Raw genomic sequence first — 15808 nt, 5'->3', positions numbered from 1 at the left:
GTTTGCATTGTGAAGACTCAGATGAAGCCCTTGCCTTGAAAATACTGTAAACTCTCCCACATCCTTCGCTCAGGGCTATTACAATGATTTTTATTTACTCTTTCCTGATCTGTTGATGCATGGACAATTTAAGAATTGAAATAAAAAGGAAGATAGCAGACAATGGAAACAAAGACAGTAAAATTCACCTGTTGGTAAATCCCTGTTTGAGCAACAGGGGAAGAAAGGGTCACAACTATAACAGGAGACCAATCGGGAAACAGAGGAGTGTTATAATGCACAGCAGAGAAAGAGAGGAAGGGGGAGGGAAAGCGAGAGAGATGAGGGAGGTGGGAGGGAAGAGAGAGAGAAAGAGAGAGATCGAAAAGAGGAGGAGGAGAGAGATGAGTAGGAAGGGCATTTTGAAAGCGAGCATAGGGATGAGGAACACTACATCCTACAACATCTGACTTTCCTGCCCACCTTGACAGGCAAGGGAGAGCTCACAGAAAAGCAGATAGAGGAAGACAGCCAGACTCATCCCTTCAGAGAAGCATGTCCTTTATTACTCGTCCTGGCATGGCTCTACTCAAACTGGGAAATATTTGGGCTACCAGGTCACTCACTCTTATGGCAGCAACAAGAGGTAAAAAGCTTTGAATTTTTGTACGTTCACAACTGGAGTATCCTCTAAAGGGATTGCATGCTACTCTAAACAAGCCACGGAAAACTTCTACTTTTTTAAATCTATAAAATACTGCACAGGGTCGCGACCAAGAATAAATAAATTTACGTGACAGTCAACTCGGAGCAGTTCGATTTTATGCTGCAGATACGAATATGAATATGAAAAATGTGCACTGTCTGCTTTGATGCTTGCACTGTGGAAAAAAAAAGATGCATGCTTTGTTTTGATACGGATCCTCCAGTGGCCAACACAGTAACTGACACATTTAACTGAATTAATGTATGTGGAAAGAGCAAGACTTGAGCAATCGAAACCCATCCAACCCATTATCCTCTTAAGAGGAAGATGATGTGAGCACTCTTGTCACTATATCTGCTTCAGGCTAGTGCTGAAAGCTGCCTTCTAGCTCAGAAATAAATAGAGAAAGAGTGAAAGAGATGCTTGGAGATTTATAAGTATTCCGCTTCACATTTATAGAGCATTGCCCATGTAAGTACGGTGTAGGAGTACAGCAAACCTGCAAAGCTCCAAACAACCACTCACAGTCACCGTGGGAGTCCGTTATTCTAAAAGAACATTAGTTTAATGAGTTAGCCTTAAGGCTTCTCGGCTAACAAATTACACCAGAGACGCCTTCAAAGACAAAAAGATGATTTTGACTTGGGTTAACTCTTAAAAAGGTAATTGGAAGGGTGCACAATCTCTGCAAGGTCTCTGAACAACCCGAAACCATTGACTGTGGACAAATGAGTTTTATAACAAAATAAGAGTTAAATGAATGCTAAGAAGATGACACTATCCTGAAGAGATTTTCAAGGTCATTTATGACAACAACAAAAAAATTATTCTAACTCTCACTTTTTTTGCACCTACCAGCAGCTAACGTGTGAAGCTACTGAGGATGGAGCTCCTGTTCCAGTGTCCCACACTGTGAAAAAGAGAGGGGAAATATATACACCTGACTACCTCCTTCCCTCTGGAAACCTTTGACCTTGTCGTGATTACTGTGTACTGCTGTCTACCTGCCTGGTCTCCTGGAGCTATATCGTGGGAGTGTGATTTACTCAGGTGGAAACAAGCGGTTGTGGACTCTGCAGGGGTCAGAAAAACTTCTGTTTAATAGCGAGGAGGGAATGCCAGTCCTGACCTGTCACACTGAGGGAGATACATTTGTTCTTGTGGTTCGCAAAGTCTTGGAATAAACAATGAAAAGTGAGGACTTTTGGAAGGATGGGACATGGTGTCATCCCTAATCGTTTCTGTAAGGTCTGTTTGACCAACACAAAGGACAAAAGGCTGAAGACAAGCCTGAACACAACACAGCTTTCATGTCAGGACCACGTGGATATTACAATGCACAAACCCTTCACACACTCTGAAAAGGAAGAGCAGAGTGTTTCCATCTCCCACTGAAATCTGAGGACGCGAGGGAAAGCGGTATGAGCTGTTTTGACGGTGTTTAATCAACCGTACAGAGAGGTGTTTGAGGAAACCGGGGTGTCCTGACTTGTTCAGTCTTTGCCATGCTGGGGCTGAGGAAAGCCTTAGCTGATGCATTCGTTAAATATTTGCTCTTTTAAAAAAAAGGCCCTGAACGGAGCAGGTACATAACAGAATGGCGTTGAAGGAGCAAAGGACACTGTTGAGATAAAGAGGCGTTGGAGTATGGTTGACATCCTTCCAACAAATCAACGCTTTGGTTGCATTTGCTACACAAGCTCCTAACAAGGACAGTGAACACAAGCGAGGGGTGAGTTTCATTAATCTATGCACATCTTTTATGTGCATGTGCAGATGAATGTTTTATCATTTTTACATTCTTAATTGTGGTCCTTTCCATTCACATTCTTGTTAGTTGAAGGCTAGAGTTGGTCTGGTCTAGTCTTTTATTTATTTATTTTTTCTAAACTGTTCTGGCATTATCAGACACTCATGTCATGGAAATGCTTCTTAGAAATACATGTTGCATTTAAACAACAGTTAATTTCTGATAAAAGCTTTGTGTGTCATTAAGAAAACCGACCCAATGAATATGTTAAAACAGTCATCTTTCATTTTTTGCACGTGTAGGAGAATGCATACCCCTCCTGTGCTGGGATACCAGGCCATCATGAGCAACGTCACTGTCCTCGATAACGTTGAACCTCTTGACTTTGAAATGGACTTGGACACTCCTTACCCTGTCAGCTTCCAGGTGTCTATAACAGGTTTCCTCATGTTGGAGATCGTACTGGGTCTCAGTAGCAACCTGACTGTGCTGGCTCTCTATTGTATGAAGTCAAACCTGGTGAGCTCTGTCAGCAACATCGTAACCATGAACCTTCATGTGCTGGACGTCCTGGTGTGTGTGGGCTGCATCCCATTCACAATTGTGGTGGTGCTATTGCCACTGGAAGGCAACAGTGCACTCATCTGCTGCTTCCATGAGGCTTGTGTGTCTTTTGCTAGCGTGGCTACTGCTGCCAATGTCCTGGCCATCACACTAGACCGCTATGACATCTCAGTTCGGCCTGCAAATCGAGTTCTGACAATGGGACGAGCGGTGGCCTTATTAGGGTCCATTTGGGCTTTATCATTCCTTAGCTTTCTGGTACCCTTCATAGAAGAGGGTTTCTTTAGCCAGCCAGGTAATGAAAGGAATCAGACAGAAGGGGAGGAGACTTCAAACCAATACTCCACTGAATTAGGCCTCTACTATCACCTGTTGGCACAGATCCCAATCTTCATCTTCACTGCTGTGGTCATGTTGGTTACTTACTACAAGATTCTGCAGGCGCTCAACATCCGCATTGGCACACGTTTCCATTCGGTGCCAAAGAAGAAACCGAAGAAGAAAAAGACCATCTCCATGACTTCCACCCAACCAGAGTCGACGGATGCTTCACAGAGCAGTGCAGGCAGGAATCCACCACTGGCCATGCGTACCTCCGTATCCGTGATCATAGCCCTCCGCAGGGCAGTCAAACGGCACAGGGAACGCCGTGAACGACAAAAGAGGGTTTTCCGAATGTCGCTTCTTATCATCTCCACCTTCCTGCTTTGTTGGACACCTATTACCGTGCTAAATACAGTAATCCTGAGTGCAGGGCCAAGCAACTTCACTGTGCGTCTCAGACTGGGCTTCCTGGTCATGGCTTATGGAACCACCATTTTTCACCCGCTGCTCTATGCCTTCACTCGGCAGAAATTTCAGAAGGTCCTAAAGAGTAAAATGAAGAAGCGTGTTGTGTCAGTTGTAGAGGCGGAGCCTATCCCCAACAACGTGGTCATCCACAACTCATGGATTGACCCAAAACGGAACAAAAAGGTGACTTTCGAGGAGACAGAGGTCAGGCAAAAATGCCTCTCTTCAGAGGATGTGTAATGAGCTACTGTGCCAATTTAAGGCAAAAATACTGATCAGGTACAGTATCATTAAAAAGGGAAACCACTAATCCAAAGCAGCAATGAATTTAAGTGTATTAATTGTACAGTACCTCAAGAGAAATAATTTATTATTATTTATTGTAATGTTGACTATTGTAGATGTCTTGGATGATAAAGTGTAAATACTGCATGTGCTTTATTGAAGTGATCCTAGAGACTGTACATACATACCCAAGTCAAGTATAAACCACCAATGTAAAAAAGTAGAAACTGATGCTCATGGGTTTATTTAATTGCATTAAATACTCCAAAAAAAGAGCTGAAGATTTTTTTGCCATCAAGAAGAACCCTACACAACTGTGATAATTACGTGCCATAGTTTTTTTTTTTGACTCTGTAGAGAAAGTGGTTATATGTCTTTGTTCTCTTTGCGCTGCAACCACCTTAATTTTTACAGGTGCAAAATATAAGATAAACACTGTTAACAATTCACGCTATGAGTTTCATTAAGTGGATATTACCTGCCCTCTACCCTGCAATAAAAGGAAAAAGATGGCTATATTACTCAGGTCAACAAGTAACAGGGTGCTCTTACAAAGCAAAGTCTGCTTCCTTTCAAAATCAGTTGCATGGCCAGTTGGCATAAAATCATATCTTTTTATGGGGATGAGGGAAGTGGTACACTGCATATCGTCCAATAAAGCTGCTGGGGAATGAAGTGGATGTGGAGTGTCAATGAAAAGGTGTTGATTGTAAATACTTGACCTTTTTAGACACACCAAGCTGATGGTGTTTGATTATGGGTTGGACTTGATTAGAGGGTGATAACTGTATCTTTTGGCAGGCTAGAAAAAAATAATCACCTCTTGCACTGCAGCAACAAAAGGTCACATACTGTTCGGTATAAGGGGCGAAGTCATGCCACTGAATGGGTTTAACTGATCAATTTCAGAAATGGATGCAAATTGTGTTGGATGATGACTTGCATAAATAAATAACTTGTCAGGTATCCAAAGCGCATCTCAGTTGGGTAGGCTTTAAACTTGATTGAAAACCCATCTGACAGTTCATTACTGACTGTTGCAGTGTTTGGAAATAAACATGACTAATGTTCAGCTCGTATCATCAAGTGACTGTTCAACAATCATACGTTCTTGAGTTTATCTACAGATAGATAAAGGGTCAGAGCCACAGCAGCTGATCCGTATTTAGAGCTCACACACGGTGTTGAACAAGAGAAAGTGAGAGAAGAAGAGCATGATTGATGCATGTCTTTTATGAAGTATACTAGGTCTCTCAAAACAGTGAGTTACTGTAATAAAACATGCACAATGTGAGAAAATCTGTCCATCTGTTAATGCTGTACACGAGTCCCAGTTATCCCAGTGCTATGCTTTAAAATCAAGGGCAAAATGGTAACTTTTAGCTGTGATGTACTCCCAGATAACTCTTAAGAAGTCACATGGCAAATTCGAATAGTCCTTAAAGCCATCCTCGTATGTAACGGATCATACAGAAGCCTGTGCAGCTGTTACCCTTTGATGACTGACCGAAGGTTCGGGGCTGGCCGTGAATGGAGGCTTTATTATTTTGCTGTAAACAAGCTGTATAGAGAGGCATATAGGGAAAAAACTTCTGCCAGTAAAAAAACAAATAAAAAGGCCTACCAAAATTTGGCCGGCTCTGCTTACAAGCCTGAAAACACCCAGTCAAGTACTGCTTCATTGTTAATGCCAATAAAAAGAGGTTACGAATGCTGAACTGCCTGGTATTGCTACTACTACATGTACCTTGATTTAGCTTTTTTGTTTGTTTTACACAACACCAACTACAACACCCCTAAAAATAAAGGATCAAATCTTCTTTGAGCAGTACTCAAGAGTCAAATGTTCTCTTTGCCTGTCCCCATATCCACAGCCAAACCACAAAGAGGATAAAGCATACCGCTGTTAACTGGAGCATCCTTACCTTTCCACTGTCCGTTTTCATTCACTCAGTCTATTCCTCTTGCCTTGCAACATCCACATGTCACTCATATATTCCCAAAGGAGTGAGTCATTGAGTCCAAGTAGTTCAGGTGGTGTAGAAAACAAACAGAATTAAATCCCCTGCACTGAATGTTAGGTACAGCTATATCTGTCCACTATTCTGAAAGCCATTTGCTTTGTAAATAGACAAATTTAGTCAAGGAACCATGGGAGTTTTAGATGAGTGATCAGTAATAGAATACTGTACATATAAAATATTATTTAAATATATGAGGTAACAAGATGGGATATGCAAGTACATTTACTCGCATATAGATTTATAACGGTCTGCCAAACAGACAGACTTTTCTTCCTGTCAGTCCTCGGCTCTTGACATTTATCTGACTTCGATTTACTCTCCCCAATAACAGCCTGATTCCTTCAGTTTGTCCATGTTTTCTCACTCCAATCGTCTCATTACAGCAGACACACGTGTCCTCCACCAATCAAAACACCTTCACCTCTTCCTCTGCATTAGTCAATCTTCTCCTTAAGCCATTTAGAGTTCAACTATTCATCAGTGCATCTGGCTGACCATCCAAACCTTACATCGCTGGGAAGGGATTCATAAATCATGTTAGCAAGATGGTGAGCTGTCATTATTGTGTTACTAAGGATCGCAATAATTCAATCTATTTCAGGCTTGTGTACGCAGTGAGATAAACCATGAAAATAACAAATGGCTTATAAAGTTAATGACAAAGAAGATTTGAGTCTTTTGATTTAATGCCACAATGGTAAGTTGGATAGTAAAAAAAAAGGTATATGGGTCAAAGACGAAAAAGTGTTTAAGCATTAAAAAAAAAAGTGTAATACTGCTTTAAACTGTTGTAGTTTTCCCCCCAAAAATGCAAAAAGTTTTCTGTTTTATTTAATTTCAATTTTGTTTTTGTTTTTCTGAGCAAAAAATAAATAGCATACATTTTCCCCTGATTTACAGAAGACACCCAGTAAAATGTCATTCAGTGTAACAATCTTGTCAGGCATATTTACAACAAAAATCTATTTATGACATATTAAAAGACTAATTACTTTCACCCCAAATACTAATGAGTTGTAATTTTACATTTTTAACATTTGCCACTATCCTAGGTTTTGCCCATTTGTCAGTAAGAATTTTGTACTAATCTAAAACACAGTAAAATTTAATATGCTCCATTATTCTTTTAGATATTTTAATAAGTGCACGTCAGAATAAGCATGTTGTTTGAATTTTTGCATAAATATTGTGTTGTAACATTATTTCAACCAAATTATGACATTTTATGCTCCAAAAACGTATTTAAAACCTTAAAAGTAGACATTTTACTAACATTTAATGTGCTTTCTATGGACGCAAAATCACTTTTGTACATTTTTCTTGATGCGGACATCTTAACGTCTTTGACCCATATGCTGTCCATCCGATCAACACTACACTGGAACACAATGAGGTCTCAGCTAACATCTCATACAGTTATTGTAAACAGGAAAGCGATTGGTCAATTAAACCTAAATTAAATTACATTTATGCATTGCATTTAGCAGACGCTTTTATCCAAAGTGACAGTATATATTTTAAAACAGGTTGCCTAATGGGAGATTTCTTAGACCGCATTCTACGCTGGAAGCCAGAGAGGCGCACATACAGATAATGATATCATATCAGACCCTGGCTGTTCATGTTAAACCTCGAGGGGGTGGAGGGAAGGCATAAAAGCGGAGCACCGCGTGAAAAGAAGGACAGGTGCTGTTAGTGCAGTCTAATTGTCTCGTCTTGGATGGTGACGCTAATGCAAAGATGTCTCTGTAATCCATTAGCTGGGTGAGAAGAACCCAAACATGACCCTCACTTTGACATGATAAATAATTCAGTGGATGGAAAACATATTACTGAATCATATTCTGTCACAAAGAGAATATGACTACAGCTCAATTAAAGGAGCTACTGCCAACACAGACCGTGGAAAAACTCATAACTGAAATGCTAACAAAGCAACTCAAAAAACAGAGCTCATGCAAGTGGTGAATGCAAAACTCAGCATGCCCTCCATAACACGATGGGAAACTTCTGTTCACCTGCTTTGATTTAGCTTCATTTGAAAACAATATGCAAATAGAAACTACGAAGAAGCTGGTCTTCACTGGAATCTATCCCACAGGGCCTGGGACTCAATAATGAAGATGTGTTTTAACTGTCACACAAACTTGATTTGCATTGCGCTATTTATCTCTCAATATGACATCTAGGCAAATGTACAAACAAAGGGTCAACAGAGTACGAGTCGATATGAATCTGATATTACAGCCATTAAAGCCATGACCGAAAACAAGTTTCACATTTCAGATGATGTCCACAACAACATGGATTCCAGACAATAATATGCCAGTGTCCTAAAACGACATGGTTGACAATCAGTTCAACACCACTAAAGTCAACATCAAACACCGTCTCAACTCAGTTCACATGTGGCTTTTCTAGTGAAACAGGATTTTCAACATGGGACAGGCTTTAGTTCGATGCAACAGGAATTGACCGGATCGGGAAAGGTGCTTTATGACACGAGAAGGGTCAATAGCACCTGGAGCGTGCACTGAGAAAATAAACGGGGTCAACTTTAAGCTCTATGAGATTATTATAATGCACTCAGGTCACTATTGGAACGGTGATGTCCCTCGTAAGTGCTATTCGGGTCAGACGTTAATCGACGGGGTTGCAATGAAGCGAAACCAAAAATATCTCCAAAGCAGGTCACACAGTTTCAGAACCAGTTTCAGACAGTCCTCGCACCTGCGTAGCAAACTCAGCAAAACATTCAGGCCACAAGAACAGGGCGACCTGGAAACAGTGCAAGACTGAACTAACGGCATTCACACAAAAGTGGAGGATACGATAACTTTTGTAATAAGTGGCCAGAAAACAGGAGCTCAAAAATGCATCGTCGCTAAATGCTCAAAAAACCCAATCCTATAAGCAAAAATAAAAATGCAATAACTAGGAAAATAAAAATCCAGGTTCTTATGTTTTCCTCACATGAAAGGTTAATGTATACAGTGGGAAAAGGCTGTGGTAGGTCACTCACCCAGCTCGTTGAGGCTCTGGGCAGCTTTCGTGATCTCTCTGCTGCCCCCCTGCAGCTGCCCCTGCAGTCGCTTGCTCAGGTACAGGATACGAATAATCCTCCTCAACAGGTCACACGCCACCTGCCAGCCAGAATAAGAGAAGACATCTCATTCCTGTGTTAACACGGTGACTTATGGGCCTGTGACAGCCAGCACAAGCAAATCTGTGATGCCCACATTATGATGAAGTGATATCATATCATATGGCAACCGTTAGTTTTCATGACAGAGATTGTACCTACAATTAAACTGGAAATCTGATATTAGCTACCCATACTTCATGCTCCTAGTGTAAAATCATGGTATTAATACCCCTCGTAAAACACATTTTGTTCTACAGACAAGAAGGATAAATAGTGTGGATTGGTGTGGGATAGTTCCTCCAAAAATAAAGATACCACAAAAGAAGATCATTCATATATAAATATATATAGAAGTCAATGGCTACCAGCGATTGTTTGTTACCTTTTTGTGTTCAACATAGGAAACAAACTCATAGAGGTTTGAAACAACCAGAGGGTGAGCAAATGATGACGATTTTCATTTTTGGGTGAACTGTGCCTTTAAGGAAAAGTGTGGTTTTACCAATCAAACTTATAATTTTAGTCTGTAAGACTAAATTTAAGGAGGTTCATTTAGAGATCAAAATATAATCAAGACTCAGGGGTCTTTTTGAAAAGCCTACCAAACCGTTAATAGGATAATAGCATAATTTACTTTCACACAAATCTTGAACTAATGAATTTGTAAGTGGTGCTTCATGACAACTGTGTATTATTTAAATCAAGGAGAAGGATGTGCATCATCTCACTGGGTTGTTTTAGCACTGGAATAAGCTCTCAATTCATTTTCAATGCATTTCACACACATAAAGGCATTAATAAACATTTTATAAACTCCATAACAGCCAACAGACACGACAATATAAAAGAAATAGGAAATGTATTTAAACCAGTGCATTTGTGCTTAAAACATGCAACTGTGCCACACATTTAATAAAGAATATAGTGTGGTGACGATCAAGCCTGTGGGCAGACCGCAGGAGGATGAAGGACTCGTAGAGGTCACTCTTTTCTGGTTTTAGGTGAATAGGTGCAGCTGATTCTGTGTGTGTGTCTGTGACAGACTGACAGTGCGTCAGATATCATGAAGGAAAAATTACAAAAGGATAACAGGAAAAAACTTCAGCTGTGTCCCCCTCCTCAGGTCTGGTCTTAATCTTACGAGGAATAAAAAAAACTACATTAAAATGTGTTGCTCAAGGCAAGGACAGGACAGACTCGGATAGAGACCGCATGGAATGAATAAATGATTGTGCCATCAGATATACCGCAGTCAAAGACAAGAATAAATACATTATACAACTACAAAATAGTCTGTCATTTTTTTCTAATAATGGACACGTAAACAAGTTTAAACAATAAAACCACACTGACATACCTTTAGACAAGAATCAACTATATAACAAAAGAACATTTGAGCTTTTTCTTGAAGGGTAGTTTAGGGTATAAACCTTAGATCAGTTTGAGACTTAACTTCTAGGGTAAAGATACTTCAAAGCTTAATCAAATTATCTGACTTGTTTTTAACCTTGTATTATTGTGTGCAAATAAAAAACTATATATGTACACACATATGCATACACACACACACATATATATATATATATATATATATATATATATATATATATATAAAAAATATACTGTATAAGCAATATTAATAGTGATGCATGCCCAATTTCCACTAATAATTCAGGCACACTGGTGAAAAAAATATTCTTACAGGGACTAAATATTTTCAGATTTTAAACAAATTAAATTCTTCTGTAAATTAAAAAATATATATTAGGTTCCTGTGGTGCCACATACTCAACAATTGGATATTTTTTTTTCATTTGAAATCGGCTGTATACAGGAATGTCTAATGCAAAACATTCAGCAAACCACTGACGGATCATCTTGGAGTTTGTGATGGTGGTTATGCTTCAAAAAAGCCGCACAAGAAAAGGAGGTTTTGAGAGTAAATGGGAACATTTCATAACCAAAGCTATATTTCGTTTAGCTGTATTTTATAGATGCCCTTAGGTTCCAGGTCCAAATTATTATTATTTATTTTTTCTGCAGACTTGAAGCTTCACTCATGATGACATGATGTGAACCGAGGGCAGAAAGCTAACATGATGAAAGCGTGCATTTTTCTTGCCTTGCAACAGTCAGATAACAGCAGAGAAACAGGTTTTATTTCCCCACAGGTGCACAAATGACTTTCCTTCAGACAGAATAGATGTTTTGAACTTTACCATGACAGCACATAGTGACCACATCTGTCAAGTTACGAAAAGAACAAAAAGTACAGTAAAAGGTAGAACATACAAGCTTCGGAAGATATGGATTATGGCAACACAGGCACTATGAACTTTTTTTTTTTTTTTTTTTATAGAGATACTACTTACTACTGGATTTAGAATAACATGAGAGTGAATAAATAATAACTATTCCTTTAAGAGATATATGAGGTCATACTAATTACACTCTTAAAAGATTTCTGAAAGACAACTTATATATTTTTAAAAAAAAATTTGATATGGTAAAATTTTGAAAATCCATTTACTTTTATTCAAATTATAATTTTTTTTTTAGATGTGTTCAAATATTTAGAAAATCTGTATCGTTATAGATGATAATCACAAATCAGTATTCAAAAACATCTGTTTCACCAGAATGACTCTTTTTGTTTGTGTGCATTTCTCTTTTTTTTTTGTGCATGCTAGGTGTATTACAGAATCTGTCATAACTGCAAACAGTTGTGAAGACAGGGTTGTATCTATATCAGATGGTGAGCCAATAAACATGGAAATCAAGCTTCTGAGTGAAAGCGTGCAGTGTTTGTAAAGCAGGACAATGAAGATATAATAGTTCTGCAGAATGTCTCTCAGAGACAGAGAGACATGACAAGACAGAAGCAGATATAAAAGTAATAAAATAACCTGTAAGCGGGCGAGCTGGGCTGTCCGCGTCACAATCTTATTATAAGGGTCAACGATTTTAGTTCTTATCCTGAGAAAGAAAGCAGAGAGATATCAGAAATGCATTAATAAAACACTACAAAGCATCTGACTTATTGGAGAATGCCATTTTTAATTTATAGTACACAAATACCACAGACTTCTATTAATTATGCACATGACCACCACTTTCTTTTAAAACGCGGACAATTTCAGTGCTTTTAATGAAGTCATTTACCTGTCCACAGCACTCTGGAGAGCTGCGATCCTGGTCTGCATCATTTGTAAGACACCTGGAAGTAAAAACACCACTCAAGTCCATGCTCAGAAAGAGCTAAACTACATGCACTGAGCAAGAACTGGAGATGTGACAAGGGACTCCCCTGGTGGACAGCTGCAAAACTGCATGTGCATTCAATTCACATTTATTTGTAAAGCGCTTTCACGATACATATCAATTAAAAGCATCTTTACAGATTTTTTATTTTTTTGCCTAGATTACAATTAAGAGTAATCTTTTATCAGAGGTGACTGTGTCAATGTCCAATTCGAGCAGTTGGTTAACTTTACATTTTCTTTTAGGAAAACCTGTGATTACACGTCACAATGATTGCAACATAAGGACAATTTGCCAGTTTCATATGTTGATTTAGAGTTGGCATCATCTGAAGTCCTTGCAGGGGTATGGCGTCAGTGTTTTAATATTAACAACGTTTCAGTATCCCAGATTATAACGTGGAAACATCTATAGGCAAGTTGTCAGTTATTTCCCAGAGGAAAACTATTTGTAAATGTACTAGAAGGGGGAAAATTGCACACTGCAACTTCTACATATGTGATCTCACTCCATGCCATTTTTATCTAGCCGTTTCCTACCATTTCACTGGTTTGGAAACTAATATTATAAGATTGCATAAGCTTAAAATGTGAAGCAGATAATGAAGTATTACCTTCGAGAGATTCGAACCCGGTTGCCTGAGCTAGCAGATCTTCATGTCTGGCCACAACCTGTGATAAAAAAACAAACATAATATTGCTATTCAACTTATAATGTGTGCTAACTTGGTATGTTTTTATTATTCATGTAGTTTCCTGTGCTTAGAGGTGACCTATGAAGCATTAAGGCACTTTCTAAATTGATGTCCATGATCCTAACACAGATCTGCATTGAGAGCTGTTCATCCAGACAGGTGTACAGTGGCATTCGAAAGTTTGGGAACCCTTGGAGAACTTGTGAAAACTAAAAAATAAGCGAGATCATACTAAACGCATGATATTTTTTAATTAGTACTGTCCTGAGTAAGATTTTGTACATAAAACATGTTTACATTTAGTCCACAAGACCAAAAAAATTGCTGCATGAAAAAAAAAACAATAAAAAATAACATGCATTTAGTACGCTCTCTCTCTTATTTTGTTGAGATTATTCACATTTTCAAAGATTCTGCAAGGAGTTCCCAAAATTTCGCACTCCAGGTGTGTGTCTCATCCGGACAGGTGTGTGTCTACCTGGCTGTGCAGCTCTTTATCCAGCTGACTGATGCCCTCTGCCAGCTTCGCCAGCTGCTCTGCAATGACAGCATGATGAATGGCTTGAGCTGTGTACGTCTTCACATCAAAATCCTCTTTCAGGAAATCGGTGTAGCACTCTGGAAGGAAAAGGATCAGGATTTGTAAAACGCATAAGAGGAGCGCGCACTGCCTGTAGATCCGGTTACACCGAGTTAAGTGCTAATAACGCCGCTAAAGGTGCCGATCGAGGTGATTAATTATCCTGCTAAACGTCTAAAACACATACACATATACATATCAGAAGGAGAAATCATATTTAAACTGGATTTACCAGATTTCAGCAGTGAACTCGCTGTTGATTCCGGACTAGCCTCCATCATTGCCACTTCATCAGTGACGTAGAATTCCTGCGTCACAACATGGAAGGGCGCGCGACGGCGATTGGTTATGAATATTTTCATATAGTTTAATACAAGACATATTTTATTGCTTATGCTAAATTTAACTAATTTTAGATTGTCTTCAATTATTTATCACGTGATAATTGTAAATACATGCTAATTTCGTTTCTCGTGGACACAAGTTCAAAGGTTAAACACACCCACCAACACTGACAAAGGGAAGTGAGAAATAGTGGTGGAAATTATGATTCTTTCTAGAGATTCGTTCATTTTCAGTTCGTTCACCAAAATGATTCGTTCAGAATCGTTCACTGATTCGTTCAGTGACCATTTCTTCGTATTACACAAAATAAGCCAGCAGATGGCAAAAAAAGTGTATTATGTTGTTATGTCTTAAATCAACGAACGTATTCACTTGCTGCAAAAACTGATCTGGCTTTATTAAAATGTGTGTATAATCGCATTCAATATATAAAGTCTAATTAAGTTGTTCAGATGAACAAAGCACAAGGTTTTCTTGCCTAAATAGCATTTTAATTGTTTGGTCAGACAGTTTGTATATTATATATTCACATTCATCAATCGTGGATTAAACGTGGAGTTGCTAAATATCAAAACAAGCGTATGTGCACAGTACAGTACCTATAACTGCGCTTTGCATTTTTGCGAGATTGACATGCTAAATGGCAGACTGACCCGGTTTACTCTCATTCATTTCGTTCACGAACGAGATAAGCTATGTACCAGTTCATTTCATTCACGAACGACATTTATCCGTTCATTCAGCTCGTTCACGAATGACATGTGTGCCAGTTCAGTCATTTCATTCACGAACGAGATTTACTAAATCATTCAACTCGTGCACGAACGACATGTGCTTTGCCGATTGAGAAACGTGATTGGTAAACGGTTTGCCAGAATATACCCTGACCATCAGGTCAGTCATTTCATTCACGAACGAGATGTATCATTCAACTCGTGCACGTACGACATGTGTGCCAGTTCAGTCATTTCATTCAGGAACGATATGTATCAGCTCATTCAACTCATTCACGAACGACATGGGTACCAGTTCAGTCATTTCGTTCACGAACGATAAGATCTCTAGATCTAGTTCAGACTCATATGAAACTCGTTCATTGAAGGGCGTATTCGTTCACTACATTCAACAAATCAAATACTCTGTCACATCTCATACTCGAAGGCTATTGGCTCGAGGTTGAGTAATTCTTTGACAGGATGAAACAGTTGTTACCCGGTTCACTGAGCTGCGCATGCGCTGCTTATAGCGCCGCGCTGCTGTGGAGGGAGGAACTTCACTGAACGAGAAATATGAGTCAGTGGATTACGTGAACGAGAACGATTCGTTCACCTAAAAGATTCGTTCAAAAAGAACGATTCGTTCACGAACGACACATCACTAGTGAGAAACTACTACGCATGTGAATATTTACCTGAATGTAAATTTCATCATCACGTCTGCATTTATTTGAGCAGAATTACAGAAACAAACTTAATATTGTGAAATATTATTGCAACTTAAAATAACGGTTTTATATTTTTATATAGTTTAAAGTATAATTTATTCCTGTGATCAAAGATTAATTTTAATGTCATTACTCCAGTTTTCAGTGTCATATGATCCTTCAGAACTCGTTCTTAAATGCTGATTTATTATCAATATTGGACAGAGTTGTGCTGCTTAATATTTTTTTGGAACCTGATG

General features: G+C 38.9%; 2 protein-coding genes across 3 annotated transcripts in view; one reads left to right on the top strand and one right to left on the bottom strand.

Moving 5' to 3' along the window:
* cog5 (component of oligomeric golgi complex 5) overlaps nucleotides 1-14106 on the bottom strand; it is a 60697-nt gene extending 46591 nt beyond the window's left edge. The window contains exons 1-6 of the mRNA XM_052584018.1: nucleotides 14013-14106; nucleotides 13679-13818; nucleotides 13120-13177; nucleotides 12408-12462; nucleotides 12152-12221; nucleotides 9123-9243 (exon numbers count right to left, since the gene is read on the bottom strand). Of these exons, the coding sequence (XP_052439978.1) occupies nucleotides 9123-9243; nucleotides 12152-12221; nucleotides 12408-12462; nucleotides 13120-13177; nucleotides 13679-13818; nucleotides 14013-14061 (493 nt within the window). The 5' untranslated portion in view covers nucleotides 14062-14106. The remainder of the gene's footprint in view (nucleotides 1-9122; nucleotides 9244-12151; nucleotides 12222-12407; nucleotides 12463-13119; nucleotides 13178-13678; nucleotides 13819-14012) is intronic.
* Nucleotides 402-7122, top strand: LOC127978984 (G-protein coupled receptor 22). Of its 2 annotated transcripts, none has more exons than XM_052584047.1 (3): nucleotides 402-625; nucleotides 1547-2417; nucleotides 2738-7122. In XM_052584047.1, the coding sequence occupies exon 3, from the start codon at nucleotides 2742-2744 to the stop codon at nucleotides 4029-4031; it is 1290 nt and encodes a 429-aa protein (XP_052440007.1). In that variant the 5' UTR covers nucleotides 402-625; nucleotides 1547-2417; nucleotides 2738-2741; the 3' UTR covers nucleotides 4032-7122. The 2 variants fall into 2 exon arrangements, with proteins under 2 accessions (XP_052440007.1, XP_052439997.1); XM_052584037.1 differs by having other exon boundaries at nucleotides 1544-2417.
* Nucleotides 14107-15808: the final 1702 nt, after the last annotated feature.

This window comes from Carassius gibelio, chromosome A4 (genome assembly GCF_023724105.1).
Source record: "Carassius gibelio isolate Cgi1373 ecotype wild population from Czech Republic chromosome A4, carGib1.2-hapl.c, whole genome shotgun sequence".
Taxonomy (NCBI): Eukaryota; Metazoa; Chordata; class Actinopteri; order Cypriniformes; family Cyprinidae; genus Carassius; species Carassius gibelio.
Note: the sequence above shows the minus strand (reverse complement) of the source record. Positions and strands in the feature narration are given on the sequence as shown.

Coding starts and splice junctions, on each gene's coding strand:
- LOC127978984 (XM_052584047.1), top strand. CDS start 2,742: ATGCATACCCCTCCTGTGCTGGGATACCAGGCCATCATGAGCAACGTC.